This window comes from Emys orbicularis, chromosome 1, assembly GCF_028017835.1.
Source record: "Emys orbicularis isolate rEmyOrb1 chromosome 1, rEmyOrb1.hap1, whole genome shotgun sequence".
NCBI lineage: Eukaryota > Metazoa > Chordata > Testudines > Emydidae > Emys > Emys orbicularis.
In genome coordinates, this window is record NC_088683.1 from 24689210 (window position 1) to 24706528 (window position 17319).

The window sequence follows — 17319 nt, forward strand, 5'->3', positions numbered from 1 at the left end:
GAGCACCTGTAAAGGCCTCTGTAGCCTGGATAAGCAGCATAGTGGTGGTCAAGAAGCCATCAGGCAAATTACACATCTGTATAGACCCAAAACCACTGAACCAGGCATTGAAAAGATTCCACTACCCACTTCCCATATGTTATTACATCTTGACAAACTTTCCAAAGCCAGAATCTTTACAGTGTGTGATGTGAGGAATTGATTTTGGCACATGATAAAGAGTCCAGCATCCTCACCCAAGAGCCGGAAGGACTGCCTGGAGCGAAAACAACTGTGATTATATCCTCATTGTTTGTGAAGGGAATAATGATACAGAAGCTTTATGAGACCATGACAGAAAACTACATGCTTTTCTACAGCGAGGCAGGAACAAGAACATAAAACTGAACCCAGAAAAACGCAATTCAGCAGGAGGTGACTTACATTGGACATCTACTCACAGCAGAGAGAGACTGAAATCAGATCCCAATATGATCAAGGCAGTCAAAGACATGCCCGCCCCAGTGGATATGAAAGAGGTACAGTGCTTCATAGAAATGATCCGTTATCCCACGTGTCAGCTCACAAGGCGGGTTGCTGAATGAAGCTGAGCAGGTCCCCAAAGGCAGGCATTTCACATGCTGAGACAAATGATAACAGATACCCCTATCCTGAAGTATTGCGAGCCAGGACTGCCACTGCCATCCCAGTGTGCTTCAAAGGAGAAAGGATTGGGTGTGGTTCTTTTACAGGAGCAGTTGGTTGCTTATCACAGATGAGCCCTGTCAGAGACTGACAGAGATATGCCCAAATAGAAAATAAAAAGAGCTTCTGGTTCTGGTATTTGGAGTGGAGTGATTCCATCAAGATACCTATGGCCACTGAGTAATAGTGCAATCAGACCACAAATCATAGAGACAATCATGGCAAAGCCCCTTCTTAGTGCTCCAAAGAAATTGCACCTCATGTTGACACATCTCCAGTGGTACCAGCTAGAGATCAGATATTTTCCAGGATGCTTACTGGTGTTAGCTGACACCCTGAGCAGGGGCAAATATACGCAGAATCAGCAAGCTGGGAGAAAGGGATCAGGACATTGATTCTATTAACATGCAGCACTATCTCCCAGTTTCAGTAACAAAACTAATGGAAATCAGAGGCTTCAGAGAGAGATACTCAACTACAGGCAGTCAAAAGAGCTATCCTAACATGGTGTCCAGAAGACAAAGGCCAACTGCTGGTAGGAGCAGAACCATATTTTCAAATTAAAGATGAGCAGAGTGTACAAGATGGAATCATATTTTGAGGAAAGAAAGCTGTTGTCCCTACCTCATTATGTAACAACATAAGGCAAAAAATACACACCTCACATCTGGGCACAGACTGCTTTCTTAGATGGGCTTGAGAGTGGGTTTACTGGCTGGGAATGAATATATAACTCCGCTCCTCCACAGTACACCTACTGGTTTTGTGATAACCATCAGCAGAAAGAGACTCTGTTGCCACATGAGGTAATGAGTGGCTCACAAGCTAAATATGAGTCAACAATGTAACGTCGATGCAAAAAAATGCAAACATCATTCTGGGATGTATTAGCAGGCGTGTTGTAAGCAAGACACATGAAGTAATTCTTCCCCTCTACTCCACGCTGATTAGGCCTCAACTGGAGGATTGTGTCCAGTTCTGGGTGCCACATTTCAGGAACGATGTGGACACATTGGAGAAAGTCCAAAGAAGAGCAACAAAAATTACAAAAGGTCTAGAAAACATGACCTGTGAGGGAAGATTGAAAAAACTGAGGTTTTTTTAGTCTGGAGAAAAGAAGGCTCCAGGGGGTGGGGAGGAACACAATAACAGTTTTCAAGTACATAAAAAGTTGTTACAAGGAGGAGAGAGCAAAATATTCTCTTTATCCTCTGAGGACAGGACAAGAAGCAATGGGCTTAAATTGCAGCAAGGGCAGTTTAGGCTAGATTTTAGGAAAAACTTCCTAACTGTCAGGGTAGTTAAGCACTGGAATAAATTGCCTAGGGAAGTTGTGGAATCTCTAGCACTGGAGATTTTTAAGAGCAGGTTGGACAAACACCTGTCAGGGATGGTCTAGATAATACTTAGTCCCACCTTGAGTGCAGAGGACTGGACCAGAAGATCTCTTGAGGTCCCTTCCAGCCTACAATTCTATGAGCTGTCCACCTATCCATGGCAAAAGGTGGGAGTGGATTTATTTACCTTCAAGTACTTGATTACAGTGTGCTATTATTCAAACTTTTGTGAGGTCGATTCCCTGCCTAATACAAGAAGCACGTCAGTGATTGGTAAACCAAAAGTCCACTTCAACAGACATGGTATTCTGGACATGGTATTCAGCAACAACAGACCCCAATTTGCCTCCGAAGAATTCAAGGAATTTGCATGCAAATGGGAGTTTGACCACCTCACTTCCTCTTCAGCATATTCTCAGATTAATGAGAAAGTGAACTCAGCTGTGAAAACAGCTAACAGACTGTCACACAAGATTGTTTCCTCTGGTTCATAACCCTGGTTACCATTTTTGTCACATGAAATATTCCATAACAGTGGTGCCAAAACAGTCAAGCACAGGCACTAAGGGGACAAAGGACCAAAACCCTGCTACAAATGAGGGGAGACTTGTTGCAGCCAGAAGGATGGGGATGCCAAAAGGAGATGGCCAACAATCAGAGAAAGCAGGCACTAGCATATGATAGGTCAGACAAGGACCTACCATCCCAGAAGATAGGCACTCCTGTGAGGATCCAGTCATTAGAGAGACACCACAAGGAGTGGACTAAAGGAGTCATGAGGGGTACAGTGGCACCCAGAGCATATGAGGTGACTATGCAAGAGAGACAGATGATAACAAGGAGCAGGAAAGATGAGCCAGCAGACACAACACCCAGAGAGAGCCTACAGAGATACAGAGGTCATCACAGAATGGAGAGAAAGACAACCATCCACACACCAACCCAGAGGGAGGGAGGAGACTCCACAGAGGTAGTTGGCTAGACAAGGACACAGGTGACAGGTAGACAGAGCTGAGTCACTCCCGGCAAGGTTGGGGAGACCAAACTATCTCAAAGACTATGTAACCAGCTGAGTCTGTGGTAAAGACGAGGCTCCAACTCAGCTATGTGCTAACAATCTCTGGTCAAAGGAACACAGTTGTGGGGGTCTGGGTATCAATTATTTGTTTTTAAGGTATATATTAAAATGTTTGTAAAACAGAGAAGATGTATCATGATCAGTGTAATTGGAGCCAGATAAGAAGAGCCCATGTTCCATGGAGGGGCTGTCATTGACGGGGCACTGGGGTACGGGACACAGGTAGAGTTAAGCTGGAAGCATCTAAGCCACATGGACAGAGAGTGTTCTGCTAGTTCCTCTGTTTCAGCTTAACGTGCATTCAGCTTTGCTCTTTGCTGATGAAACAGAGTGGATGGTGGGTTGGGCAGAATGAGTAATGTGTAGGGATGGTAGAATGAGCCCTTTGGGGAGTCAGGATTTTTCCACTTCATTGTGGCCTGAGGATGAGGCATGTCACAGGTCTCCCCCTCCACCATCCATCCATTCTTCCCCTAATTTCTTTCACAAACACATGTAACAATGCTGGACATGTGCCCAAGGCTTCCCCATGCACACACTTGCTGAGACTGGAGAGAAAAGGAAGCCACTAATTGTCCTTTGTGCCTTACTGCAAGGGGTTCCGAACTGATAGCTTCACAGAGTACCCATATATACTGGAACCGATCCTGTCTCAAGAGGTCCTGCCCATGCTGTACCTGTCTGCGGATAAATAGAGCACTGCACGTTCCAGGACTGGTAATCCAGGTACCCCTTAATTCACTGTTAAAAAAGAATAATACAGTGCATATTCTGAAACTCAAAATGTATGCACATACCACTCATTTTCATCTTCTGTCCTTTATTTCCTCTGTTTTTAATAGAGAAACTTTCTGGAGAGAGTCATTTAGTGAGGCAGATACATGCATATCTGGAGTATATCCTAGAACTCATACATTCTTAATGCAAGATAACTGTCAACCTTGCAGTTTCCCAAAAGCTCAGAATAGTATATGGTTCTGGGGAGAGAGTTCACTGAACGTTTTGTTGTTTGTTAAAGGAAGGAGGGCTAAATAATCTGTTTTTTAAGATCAGATTTCTAAGTGTGTGAATCAAATTGGTATTGATTTAATCATGAAAGCCAAGACCAAACTCACTGACCTATTTAACAGAGAGAACAAAGGTTACTCTTGTGTGGTTACAGCCAGAAGTTATTTACACATGGAATAAATTATGACCTTTATTTTGATTGCCATACAAAAATATTAAATACTCACAAAGTGCTAAGAGGCTTAACTTTCTGGGGTCTCATTCTACATGCAGAGTTTACTGCTTTAGGGAAGTTGGTTGAATTCCCAAATTCCCAAGGCAAGCAACTGGGTTTACTTTGAAGGTCAATAAATGTATAGACCTGATAATTTCAGATACAAGATTCTGTCCTTCTAAGAGGTTTTTCTTATGAAATATTGGGAGGAGCACTGGGGACATTATAGTGCAGTGGTGGGCAACCTGCGACCCATCAGGGTAATCTGATTGCGGGCTGCAAGACATTTTGCTGATGTTGACCGTCCACAGGGACAGCCCCCCTCAGCTCCCAGTGGCCACGGTCCGCCGTTCCCAGCCAATGGGAGCTGCAGGAAGTGGTGGCCAGCACGTCCCTGCGGCCCACCGCTTCCTGCAGCTCCCATTGGCTGGGAACGGCAAACTGCGGCCACTGGGAGCTGCAGGGGGCCATCCCTGCCAATGGTTAACATCAGCCAAAATGTCTCGCGGCCTGCAGATTACCCTGATGGGCCGTGTGCGGCCTGCGAGCCATAGTTCTCCCACCACTGTTATAGTGTCTTTCCATCATTGAGGTTTCAAAATAATAGTCTCCAGATAGTAGCATACTTTATTAAGTCAAATTTTGTAAGGCGTTTTTGTGGCAAGTTTTGTTATGTCAAAAGACAGTGTATGGAACCATGAATTCCTCTCCACCTGACAAAAACCCACAGGAGGCCTGTGATTCATTCTTAGGCCTCAGCCCAAAGGAAGTACAAGTAACATGCTTGTATGGGACTGTATCTCCTGTGGTGGTGTTTTACCACAAGGAGAGTCTTTCCTTCCCACTTGTGGATGCCTCTGACTTGTTTCAGAGTAGCAGCCGTGTTAGTCTGTATCCGCAAAAAGAACAGGAGTACTTGTGGCACCTTAGAGACTAACAAATTTATTAGAGCATAAGCTTTCGTGGGCTACAACCCACAGTGGGTTGTAGCCCACGAAAGCTTATGCTCTAATAAATTTGTTAGTCTCTAAGGTGCCACAAGTACTCCTGTTCTTCTTTCTGACTTGTTTGTAAATGTAACCCTTCTGCCAGGTGAAGCCAGCAGCAACAAGGGCCGGGTTCAGTATCTAGGGGTTCCTTTTCAACAATACAACAGAAAACCGGTTTGAGCCCCCACCCAGTGTCCTGGGACAATTACACACCACCCCCGGGTGCCTCTAAGAGGCAATACTTCTCCTCTTGAAAGCATAGAGTCTGAATGTAGCAAAAACATTTAATAAAAGGAGGGAAGTAACTCAGCATTAATTTGGGAAAACACCACAACTAGGATTCATAAATACAAACCATGAGCAAAAGAGCCACCCCCAAGTAAGTTGGGCAGTGTCCTTTTCCCCTCAGGTTCTTAAGTGGAGCAACCCAAAAGCCCTTTAGCGTGCCTGTCCCTTCTCTGCACCCCACTCACAGTTGCTGTCCTTGGCCAGTGCAGCCCCAAAGTCCAGAGGTTCATCTGCAGAGTTCACCTCCCACCTTGGGTTGAAGTGGGGGTAACAAGGCACCTTACACTCTCCACTGCTCAGGCACTAGCTCGTCGCCCCGCTGGCCAATTGCTGCACCTCCGTGCTGGGCTCCAGTCTGGCCCTCTCTGCCAGCCACCCTGCTGGCCGCTTGTCACACCTCTCCACCAACCATCCAGCTGGCCACTTGCCAAGGTGTCTTCAGGGTCCACCACTTAACACAGCTCTCAGTGATTTCAGGAGCCTCACTGTTGGTGCACACTGGGCAGCCTCTTGAAATAGAAACACTGTCCCAAAGTAGGTCTAATTAGACCTAGGTATCAGTGATTTCAGCTCTGCAGCGTGTAAAAAGACTCTCAATTAAGTCTAAATTAGCTATTCTATTATACCATGGAGGGCAGGTCAAATGGTGTCTAGGATGCTTAAACAGAGCCCACACCAGCAGGTACAAGTACCTGTCCCCACCCTCTCTCACTCATTGGGCTTTGGAACCCTTGTCCCCTGCCTAGTGTGTGCTGTTCAGTTGAGGGTGAATCCCTCCATTGGGGTATGCCAGGTACAGTTCTGCTGCCCTCGGTTCACACAGCAAAGATAATAACCCTTTATTACTCCTGCCTCAATAACAAGGAGACTGGGGATCCAACACCAGCCACAAGGGATCATTTGGACAAACAATCCCATCATGCTGAGCACTGAGACAGGGTGGGTGCAGGGATCAGCTCCTGAAGTCCTTTTCCACAGCTCACCACTAGATGTCAGGGAAGAGCTCATTCAGACTCTTACATAGGGTAGAGTAGTGTCCTGTGGTATCCTTCCAGCCAGTGACCTGTTTGAAACAGAGTAGCTCTATAGCTCTCCGCTTCCACTGCTTTTGCCTGTAACCATATGCCTTGTAACAAGGACAGTGCCGTAACAAAGAGCTTGAAGCGCAGGAAAATATAGATATCTCCTAATATGAGCATGAGAACCATGTTTATTGCTTCCTGGGCCCCTTCCTTGAAAGGAGTCATTACCACCCTGACTCATGATGGTACCATTCACGGTATCTCTGACTACTCTAAAAGGTATCATTAAAGGAAAGTTTGTACATTCTGACATACTGACTCACTGATGCTATAGTATGGACTTGCCTATGGGAGTGATGTCATGGAGCACAGTAATTCAGCATAGCAGAGGAATGTGATATTTTCATTGGGTACCTCTATGTGATTGAGCTATAGCTCAGCTCTGATAGTACGATTGGTGAGAAGATTCAGTTTTACCTTACTGCAGCAAAGCAAACTCAATATGATGATTAAAGTAACCAAAAGGCTTAATGAGAACGAAACTTCCATAATCTGTTTGAAAGGTGAGCCTGAGAATTTTAAAGGAGCCCATGGGAGTTGAATTTTGGGATTTGGGTGCCTAATTCCCTTAGGTGCCTTGGAAAAGTCAACCATTAAAGTTTACACAGAGGAATTTTGAATGAAAAAAGGAAAAAGAGAACGGATTTTCCAAGGGAATTAAAAGTAAATTTGTGGATTTCACCTGTGCGATATGAACAATTTTCATACATGGTTATGAGAATCACCTTGATTTAAGCTATGAAGCAAGGAGTTTGAATCTTACTTATAAATAGTACTATTTTTAATATTACAATATATACACTGGAGAGACACTCAGCTTCTGTAAGTTGTCACGGCTCCACTGAAGTTGCTAACTTACACCAGAAGAGGATCTGCCCCATTGTCTCCAAGGTTACTGGCTAAACACAATGAGAATTAAATGGGCATGAGCTATTGTCTATGAGAGTTAATGTGATAATGCAAATCTTTTCTAGTTAGCTTGATTCTCTGTACTTATATCAGCAATACATGTATGGAGGGCCCAACCCCGAAACCTTTGCTCACATGGATAATCTAGAGCTTGTGGAGAATTTTCCATCAAAACTGTTTTCAATGGAAAATTGGAATTTTGAACTAAATAAAAGTTTTCTATGGGAAGTGTCTACTTTCTGCAGAAAATTTCAACTTTTGGACAACCCCCCATCCCAAAACTCTGAAAACCAAAATATTTTTGGTTTTCTGACCAGCTGTATTATAGCCCCATTGATTCACTCTGACTGGTTGTATCAGTAAGGGCTAACGGCCAGTTCCTGGAGCCCTTAGTCAATCGTTATTCAGGGAAAGCTCTTGTTAGAGATTGCAAGAGTACTGGTCAAAAACTGAGAACCAGATCTTTATCTGGAGTAACTAGGTATAGATCCAATGATGTTAATGGAGTTACACCACTTTAATCCAAGTAAAGATCTGGCTCTGAGTGAGGGCAATGGACTTTGTCTTGGAATAAGGTTTGTAGGATTGGGCAAATAGGGCTTCATTTTCAGAGGTTCGGTGCACCTGTAGCTGTCATTGACTTCACTTGGTACTGTGGGTACTTAGCACCTCTGAAAATAATGTGCGTGTGGTATAAGTACATCATTTTAGGTATTCAGAATAGGTTATTTTACTTTTTAAAGCTTTAATTTCCCTTCTCAACTATTAAAAATATATCCCCTACTTTACAATTAAAAATAAAATAATTGAAGTGGAGGCCAAAGATTGGCTGAGTAAGGAGAGGAAGGCTTATCTTCTTATGTTGTTGGCAGTGTTGTAGTTGTGTTGATTCCTAACTATGAGAGAGACAAGATGGGTGAGGTAATATCTTTTACTGAGCCAAGTTGGTTGGTGAAAGAGACAAACTTTCAAATTACACAGCTTGTCACTTTCGCCAACAGAACTTGGTGCAATAAAAGATATTACCTCACCCACCTTGTCTCTATCTTCTTACAGCAGTTGTCTCTCCAGAACAGAACAGAAGAGCATTGGCAAGGCGATGTAGGGTTGTTAACATTGCAAATGCTTGTGCTGTTCCTGTAATGGGCATGAGTGCCTTATTGAAGGCAATAAGAGTTTTGCCATTTACTTCAGTAGGGGCCAGAGTGGGGTTTATCTGAATAAACAGATGAGTTCAACCTACAAGGGTGACACAATAGCTCCTGTCCCATTAAAAAAAAGAAAGAAAATTGCCTATTTGTGTTTGATTTCATAATTAGATTTTCTTTTAGACTAACTATAGCCTGTGAAAAGTAGTTAACATTCATTATGGGGAATTAGGAGAATATTTCATTTTGTCAGAAACAAAAAAGCACCTTCCCCTTAAAAATATGTAGGCAGCCATTCTCAGTGAAATCCTCTGTCAGGAAAAGTAACTGGAATGTGTTTATGTAGCTTTTATTGATCTTCTTCTGTCATAAACTTTATAATGTATTGAGTCCATTATTTAAGTTTATATATAATCTGCCTTAAAAGCTAAAGCTGTAAATAATAACATCCATTAAAATAGTGGAGTTCATTAGTTGAATGGATAAATCAATGACTGATTCCTACTTACCTTGTAAATACCATTCACTTAAACTTGGAAAGGAAAATTGGTTTTAACTGAACAATAGCTTTATTGCCAACAGCGTGATATAATTTTTTCTGTTGTTATTAGCTATACTTATATTCAAAGGTCTTTTATTTAAAATAAGATGCAATTATAAAACCAAGAAAAGCAACTGAATGCCTTTGCTAACTTGTGGTACTCACTATTACAGAGCTGCAGGAAACCAAGACCTCTGAATATTACCGTATATCCCACCACCCACTCGATTACAGGATATTATTAATGGATGAAGATCAGGACCGGATCTATGTGGGCAGCAAAGATCACATTTTGTCTTTGAATATTAATAATATAAGCCAGGACCCTCTGAGTGTAAGTTTAAAAGTACTTCCAGAACCCAATATCATTTTACTGCATGCCTTTTTTTTTAAGGAAAAAAAATGTGCGTTTCATTAGACCAGCAGTAGGCAGAAGTCCAGATCCACACCTGATTGAACAGTTAGTACTTGTTTGCTGTGTAATATGAGATGAGCAAAACTTTCAAATGACTTAAAACACTTCATTCAACCTGTTTACTTCTTTCTGAGTCATCTGCGTGGTGGCTCAGTCTCACAAGGAACACCTTGTATGAGGTGACTGATGTAAAATTTCCTCTCGTCTCAAAGATTTGAGAGTATTCAAAGCTGCAGCTTTAAAAGAACCCTGTAAGCAACATGAGGATATTTTTTTGTAACTGTCTCCTTTTTCAGGCTATGCGAGGAAAAAGACAAAGCTGTCTTTAATCATAGACTAGGTTTGTTTTATTTTCCTACGATAAAGAAAATCCCGTAGCTGAAGCCTGTCCTCTGAACTTTTTTGCTTCTGTTTTATAATACCTCCCATTTTTGTATGGTAGGGGAGTGATCCATTTCTAGTTTCAGAGACATAACGCTAATCCTGTCTCCGTTGCAGTCCCTCTCCATGCTGTCCTCTCCTTTCAGTTATTGTAACACTGTTTGCTCTGGCCACCTCATGCATCTGCTCTCTATATTCCAGCATGTGCAAAATGTTCATGCCTTCTCCCTCAGCTGTATGGAAAATGCAGTGACATCATTCCAGTATTTGGAAGCCTCCAAAGGCTTCTGTTTTACTTCCAGAACCTGTTCAAATTCAGATTTCTGTAAAATATACTTAATAGATCTTGTCGCTCTGATAAAGAACATGTATCTTGTCTCCCTGATAAAGAACACATTTAATAACGCGGTCTTCAGTCTGGCAGAGGAAGGTATAACACAATCCAATGGCTGGAAGTTGAAGCTAGATAAATTCAGACTGGAAAGAAGGTGTGAATTTTTAACAGTAAGAGTTGGCATCACTGACCATTTTAAAATCAAGATTGGATTTTTTTTTTAAAAAAAGCTCTGCTCTAGGAATAATTTTAGGGAAGTTCTGTGGCCTGTGCTATACAGGAGGTGAGACTAGATGATCACAGTGGTCCATCTGGCTTTGGAATCTATGAATCTCATCTGGTCCTTTAGTCCAGCATCCATCTTTTTTGCTGTACCGCCACATAATTTATAATCTCCATTGGTACTAAAGGCTTGTACTATCTGGAACAACCTTACTGGACCTCTCTGCCACACTGATTAAACCCCACTGCAAAACTCATGTGAAAACCTGTTTTCTTTCTTTCTTTTTCTGTGTATGTCAGTCTTCTCTCAAACTGCTATTATTTATTCTATGAAGTGTTTGGGTGGATGTGTAGCTAGATAGATAGATAGATGATATGCGTGTATGTATGCATGCAAGCAGTATGCTTTACAAAATAATGTTGCAATGCACTGTAATAGTAAAATGTAAACCAGAGTCAGGGTCTACTTACATATACCCATATATAGCAAAACAAAAATAAAAACAACCAAACAAAAGCAAAAAATATCCCCATACAGTTCTGACAGATCACATGACCAGCCAATATTAGTCTGCTCCAAACTGGAATCCATCCAATATCTGCAGGATTGCTACTTAATCTTTCTTTATAGTGCCTGCATTTTACTACTCTTCTGTCCCTGAGAGATCCTGTTCAACATGATCTCTTTTATGTTGCGATTCATTTGCTTAAATATCACTAAAACAACATCTATTGAAACAATAATATTTTTAATATAGGAAAGATGCACAGAAATGAACCATCAGCTAAATACATTTAGACTCAAATCTGTTATCACAATGCTCTTTTTATTGTTCTGATATTGCCAGTGGTATCTTGAGACAGAATTCTGATTTACTTTTCCTTATCAGGCTAACCCACCTATGAAGAGTATAGAGAGTGTTTCTCTAATGCTGCCTTTTCTGTTTCAAGATCAGAGTTAATGATGGATGAACTTTAAAAAAAATCAGAGTTTGAGTATGGTTTGGATAAGCATTCAGAGCTTGAGGTGCTTATCTGAAAGTTATCTATACCTCTAGAGTCTGCTAAATTCAGCTGGAAATTTTAAGAGAACACATTTTCTCATGAGATATCCAGCACTTCTGATTCTGATTCCAAAAAAGAAACACTGTAATAACAGCCTTTCTTGCTATATTTCAGCACTTCTGATTCCAGTCATGGACCATCCCTGGAAGTAGCATAAAGATATGCAACAGTTTTTATTAATAAAAAATGTATCCTGTATTCAAACATTTCAGAACCTCAGAAAAGTTTTAGTCCTAAAGTTCTTTTGTTCAGTTGTACAGAACAGCAAAAGTACAGAGGGGTTTGTAGTTTGTCCAGGTTGGTTAATTAATCCTTAACTGGAGTAGCAAACTTTAGGCCAGATATTCAACTAGTATAAATCAGCTTGTTTCCATTGACTTCAAGGGAGCTACACTAATTTATTACATTTGAGGATCTGGCTCCTTATTTTCAGTGCTGCACCCTAAAATACAAAGCGCTCATTTACCATTTTGTTTATGTAAAAATAAACGTTTATAAAAGAATAAAAGCAACAGTCTTTCAGGGCCCATGTTTTAAACTGATGCATGCCTAATCCAGACTTGTGGGGAAAAGTAAAACTCTTTTTACTGTTTAAACTGGATTTCTGTCAGAAAAATATGTGGAGGAAATATTTTTCCCTAGCAAAAAAGGTATGAAATCTGTAAAAATATTGACTTTGTGAACTCAGAAATACCTTGAAGGAAACCTGTTAGCATAAACTAGGTGGGGTGATGAATGTTGTATATATTCAACTAAAATTATGTAGTTCCTTAAATTATTATTTCTTTCCAAATAGATTTTCTGGCCAGCATCAGCAATCAAAGTTGAAGAGTGCAAAATGGCTGGCAAAGATCCTACAGTAAGTTTTATACACACACACACACAATTAAATATTTGGCCATTGAGTCAGTGCACCTTGAGTGCAGCTGAAAGCAAGATGTAAGGGGTGTGGGCTTTTCTTTTTTAATACTCTCCAGGCCAAACGGTAAAGTGAAATTCTGGAAAATTAGAATATTTACACAGTATATGTCTTCATATTTTATCTGGAAAAAAATATGTACATTGCTCACTTTCACAACTGGATTTATGATTTTTGTTTTGTTTTGTTTTTTGTTAGTGATGGATAGCATTAATAATGCTTGTTCCAAGTATCTCCTGGAGACTATATTGTAGACTGCTGAGCTAATGATAATGTCAGTGCCTGGACTAGCTCCCAGACAATATATAGTCTTTTCTATGGAAAGAATCTTTGCGAATGGGCAGTGGTTATTCTGCACATTCCAACAGCACACAGCGTTGGTCATAAAAAAACCACACTTTTATTAGTTCTCTAAAACAATGTTTTAGGCAAATATCTGAGAAATAGTAGTGCTTCCTTAAAACATGTAAATTTGACACACACGACAACTATACATGGGAAATGAAAACCAAAAATATGCTGTGTTAAACAGTTATACACTGAAGCCACAATATTGTAGGTGGGTCTGTGCAGATCCTGATTTCAGTGTGAAGCTGTGTGTGGGTGTAGGTATCGACCTGCATTCCTCTCATTGCAGGATCAGATACTAAGGCCTGTATACATTTGCTTGTTTCACACACAGATAGAAAATTGGTGTGGTCAAACAAATAGACAGAAACATTTGCTGTTCTCCCCAATTTTAACCAATGGGGAGATGCCACACCCCTTATTGAAATTATCTCAGTCTTCACTTACATCATCACCTCAGACACAACTATTTTTCCATATAAGAGTTTAAGCACCAGAGTTACTAATGTGACACAAAGAAATTGTTTTTCCCCAGCACCAATCTTCAGGAGGCACTTGGTTGAATTCCGTTTTTATTGATGTTCTGATCCAGAGCTCAGCAAAGTCAAGAGGAGACTTTCCATTACTTTTAATGGGCTTTGGATCATGCTTTCGTGCTGGTTTAAATACAGGATCACACCACTGATGTTCAGTAAAGTGGTCCTGGAGGTGGAGGTGCTGATTGGCGGGGCCGGTGGGCGGGAGGCGCTGTGAGCGGGTGAGGGGGAAAGAGCTGATGGGGGACTGCTGACGTATTACTGTGGCTCTTTGGCAATGTACATTGGTAAATTCTGACTCCTTCTCAGGCTCAGGTTGGCCACCCCGATTTACACCATTGATAGTGAGCTCAAAATCCAGTAGATCCCAAAAAGCCAATGCATAATAATTAATTGATTGACAATGCAAAGAGCAAAATATGCAAATGCAAGCATACTTTACTTCAGGCAATGTCTAGAAAAGTGAGCAATCACTAATATTCAAAAATTAATGTCCCTCTTGGCGAAGGTTTATATAGTAAGTCCACAATTCAATAGGTATCAGCGCATATAGGATAGCACAAATACATTCTCTAGTCCCCCTCAGAATCTTAGCCATTATATTCCGTTCCTGTTGAATACCAGTAATGTTAGCTGAAAGTCAAAATTCCAATAGGTAGCACATTGTAATAACCATTATGGAAGGACGTGAATATCTGGGTTGGAATTATTATATCAGAGATATCCAGAAATTCTGGAAATATTTCTCAAGTATAAGAAATCCGTGTTTACTACTGAAGAGATATGGAAAGCCAAAATGAGGCTTAGCTTAATCAGAGTTCCCAGTCTCTTTTCTAGAGGCCATGGCTGTGTATCAAAATTTCCAAAGGAGGGAGAGAAATGATACCTTAGTCAATGTCTGGAACCAGCAACTGGTAGCTCCATTTTAATAGCATTTATATATTTTTGTGTGAGTCTAAATAAGTCCTAATAATATGGTAGACATGGAGAAAAAATGAAGACTGATTTTACAAATAGATTAGAGTGTGTCAGATACATAGAAGTAAAACTCCAGTCCATGTCACTTGAAGTAATTTTGGTAAATGCTGAATAATACTGGATGTAAGAGAGAACCATGAAGGACACAAGATGAAAGGGGAACAGTAGAAATGGAGATGAGAGGAAAAAGCCTACACACTGTCAGCTAAATATGACAAAATCAATCAAGTGCAATTCTTGTCAAAGCAATTTAAGATTCCAAAGAATTCACCCTGATTTCACGATTATTAACATTATTTGCAGTGGAAATATCCAGTAATACATGAGCTCATGACAAACCATCATCAGCACTGACAAATTGATCATTTGCATTCCCAACCAAAGCTGTCTCTGTGCTATCATGTAACCTCAGACAAGTCAGACTTTAAAAGGAAAATAAAGTAACATAATAGCTAGAAAGGGCAAATAAGATACTAAAAAGATAAGAGTTGCTGAATCAAAGTTCTTCAGGTCCCAATGTTATTTTTTTTTAAGGATTTAAGTTACAATGCACTATTTTAATGGGATGGGGACTGTAAGAGAATCACCCAGATTAATCATTTATAAAATCATAGGGAGAGTTCATTGGCACTACACTGGAGAATATTAGACATCAGCAAGGGATCGAAAGAACAATTTCAGAACTGGCTCCCTGACCTCATTCTGTGAGGCAAAATTAAAATCTCAGAAAATTAGCATTGAGCCAGATTGTGTAACTGGCCTGTTAATCACCACAGAGGAGAGATGAGGACACAGTAAATGTTAAAACATGAGCTCACAGTGCTGTCCGTAAAGGAATGTCAGATTCCTCTAGCTATCTCCATACCCTGGCTGCAGATACTGTGGAAAGAAGACACAATGGTACTGGAGGGGCTTTATCCTTGGTAACAGTAGAGAACAAGCCTGTGTTACACTCAGGTACTATTCATCAACGCATAGTCTCCATGTCTTACTTTCCGAGGAGCTTTTTTATAAGATTACCCAACAAATAATCCTTTATGTAGAGCTGTTGTAGTAAAGCCCCCATTGACAGGAACAAACATGAAAGCAGCATTCTGCCTTCCTGGCATGAACTTACATGGTGCATATGAGCCAGTAGTGCATCTTTGACTAGCTCCTCTCCTCCTCTTCACCCATAGCACAAGTAGACAACACTGAGATATTTCCTGTGCAGGACTGATTTTGAAAACACGACCGCACAGCAAAGCAGCTCTTGAGGCAGGCACAGCAGTGACTTATTAGATGTGGGGAAGCGGAAGGCTGTAGGGACAGCTCTCAGCTTTAGGAAAATTGTCTATTTTGATAAGGCTACCATAATAACTCATTTAATGCAACAACAGTTAAATCTCCTTGCTGTTTGCTGCACAGTATTCCTAATGGGGAAGCTTTTATTTCCACCAACACAGAGCTCCTGACAGTTATATAACCACTTTTTGGGTGCCTTTATAAACAGGTATCATAGCAGAGTGCCATTATATATAGGACTGAAAATGTGAACGTCTTCAAATATAAATAAAATGTGCAGCCTGTTGAGCAAGGATTAGCTCCAATGATTAGCAAGGGAGTGATTGATGGCCTAGGTTCCAACCCTGGACTCTTTACGCACACCCAAGTCTCAGTAACTTCAAGGAATGTTACCCGGTTGAATACGAGGGCAGAACTGGGATATTGATAACTAAAAATATGGAAAAGAAACATCTGGGTACATGACCTAATCTAAAGTGCAGCAGCAGCTGATCAATGTCAAAAAAGGGGGAATGAAAGGAAAGGGATGATAGGAGGAGAATGGGAGAGAATGCAGAGCAATGCTGATTTTACGTGTACATTTGCTCTATGTATGCCACTTAGAAATCGTTAAAACAGGTTTTCAATATGGGGCAACATTTTACATCCATTGGGGATTTGCTTATGTTATGAGCTTCTCAGGCTCTTATTATTTTGGAGGGAAGTTGTCTAGACAAGTAATACAGGCTGTTTTTTTCCAATGACTTCCACCTCTGAACTGGTGGTGTTTAACATCAATAACTGGGAAAAGGAATGACCTATTTGCAGAGACTTCCTTGAGGGCACTGCAGATTAAGAACAAAAGCCTGCTCTCCCTCGGGGGCCTGATTCTCCCTTTGCAGGGTATGGGTAACTCCCATTGAAGTAAATGAGAATTACTCCTGGCCTGATATGCTGTGGTTCTCTGAGCAAAAAGAGCAGGCTATACAGAAGCTGAACATGGAGAGTCCTCATAGATTCATAGATTCATAGATTCTAGGACTGGAAGGGACCTCGAGAGGTCATCGAGTCCAGTCCCCTGCCCGCAGGACCAAATACTGTCTAGACCATCCCTGATAGACATTTATCTAACCTACTATTAAATATCTCCAGAGATGGAGATTCCACAACCTCCTTAGGCAATTTATTCCAGTGTTTAACCACCCTGACAGTTAGGAACTTTTTCCTAATGTCCAACCTAAACCTCCCTTGCTGCAGTTTAAGCCCATTGCTTCTTGTTCTATCCTTAGAGGCTAAGGTGAACAAGTTTTCTCCCTCCTCCTTATGACACCCTTTTAGATACCTGAAAACTGCTATCATGTCCCTTCTCAGTCTTCTCTTTTCCAAACTAAACAAACCCAATTATTTCAGCCTTCCTTCATAGGTCATGTTCTCAAGACCTTTAATCATTCTTGTTGCTCTTCTCTGAACCCTCCGTTTCTGCATACTTCATGCTGGCCCATCCATGGCAATCCAGAGATCAGAACAGGCTGGAAGAAAGGGCACAGGCATGGCTTGTAGGTCTACGGCTATATAGCCCC

At 41.1% G+C, this 17319-nt stretch overlaps 1 protein-coding gene across 2 annotated transcripts in view; it reads left to right on the forward strand.

Moving 5' to 3' along the window:
* SEMA3C (semaphorin 3C) overlaps positions 1-17319 on the forward strand; it is a 156133-nt gene that overhangs the window by 80832 nt on the left and 57982 nt on the right. The window contains exons 2-3 of one of the 2 annotated variants that reach the window (XM_065422929.1): positions 9452-9612; positions 12492-12554. In XM_065422929.1, the coding sequence (XP_065279001.1) occupies positions 9452-9612; positions 12492-12554 (224 nt within the window). Of the gene's footprint in view, positions 1-9451; positions 9613-12491; positions 12555-17319 lie in introns of those variants that run through there. The other variant, XM_065397399.1, reaches the window with a different exon arrangement.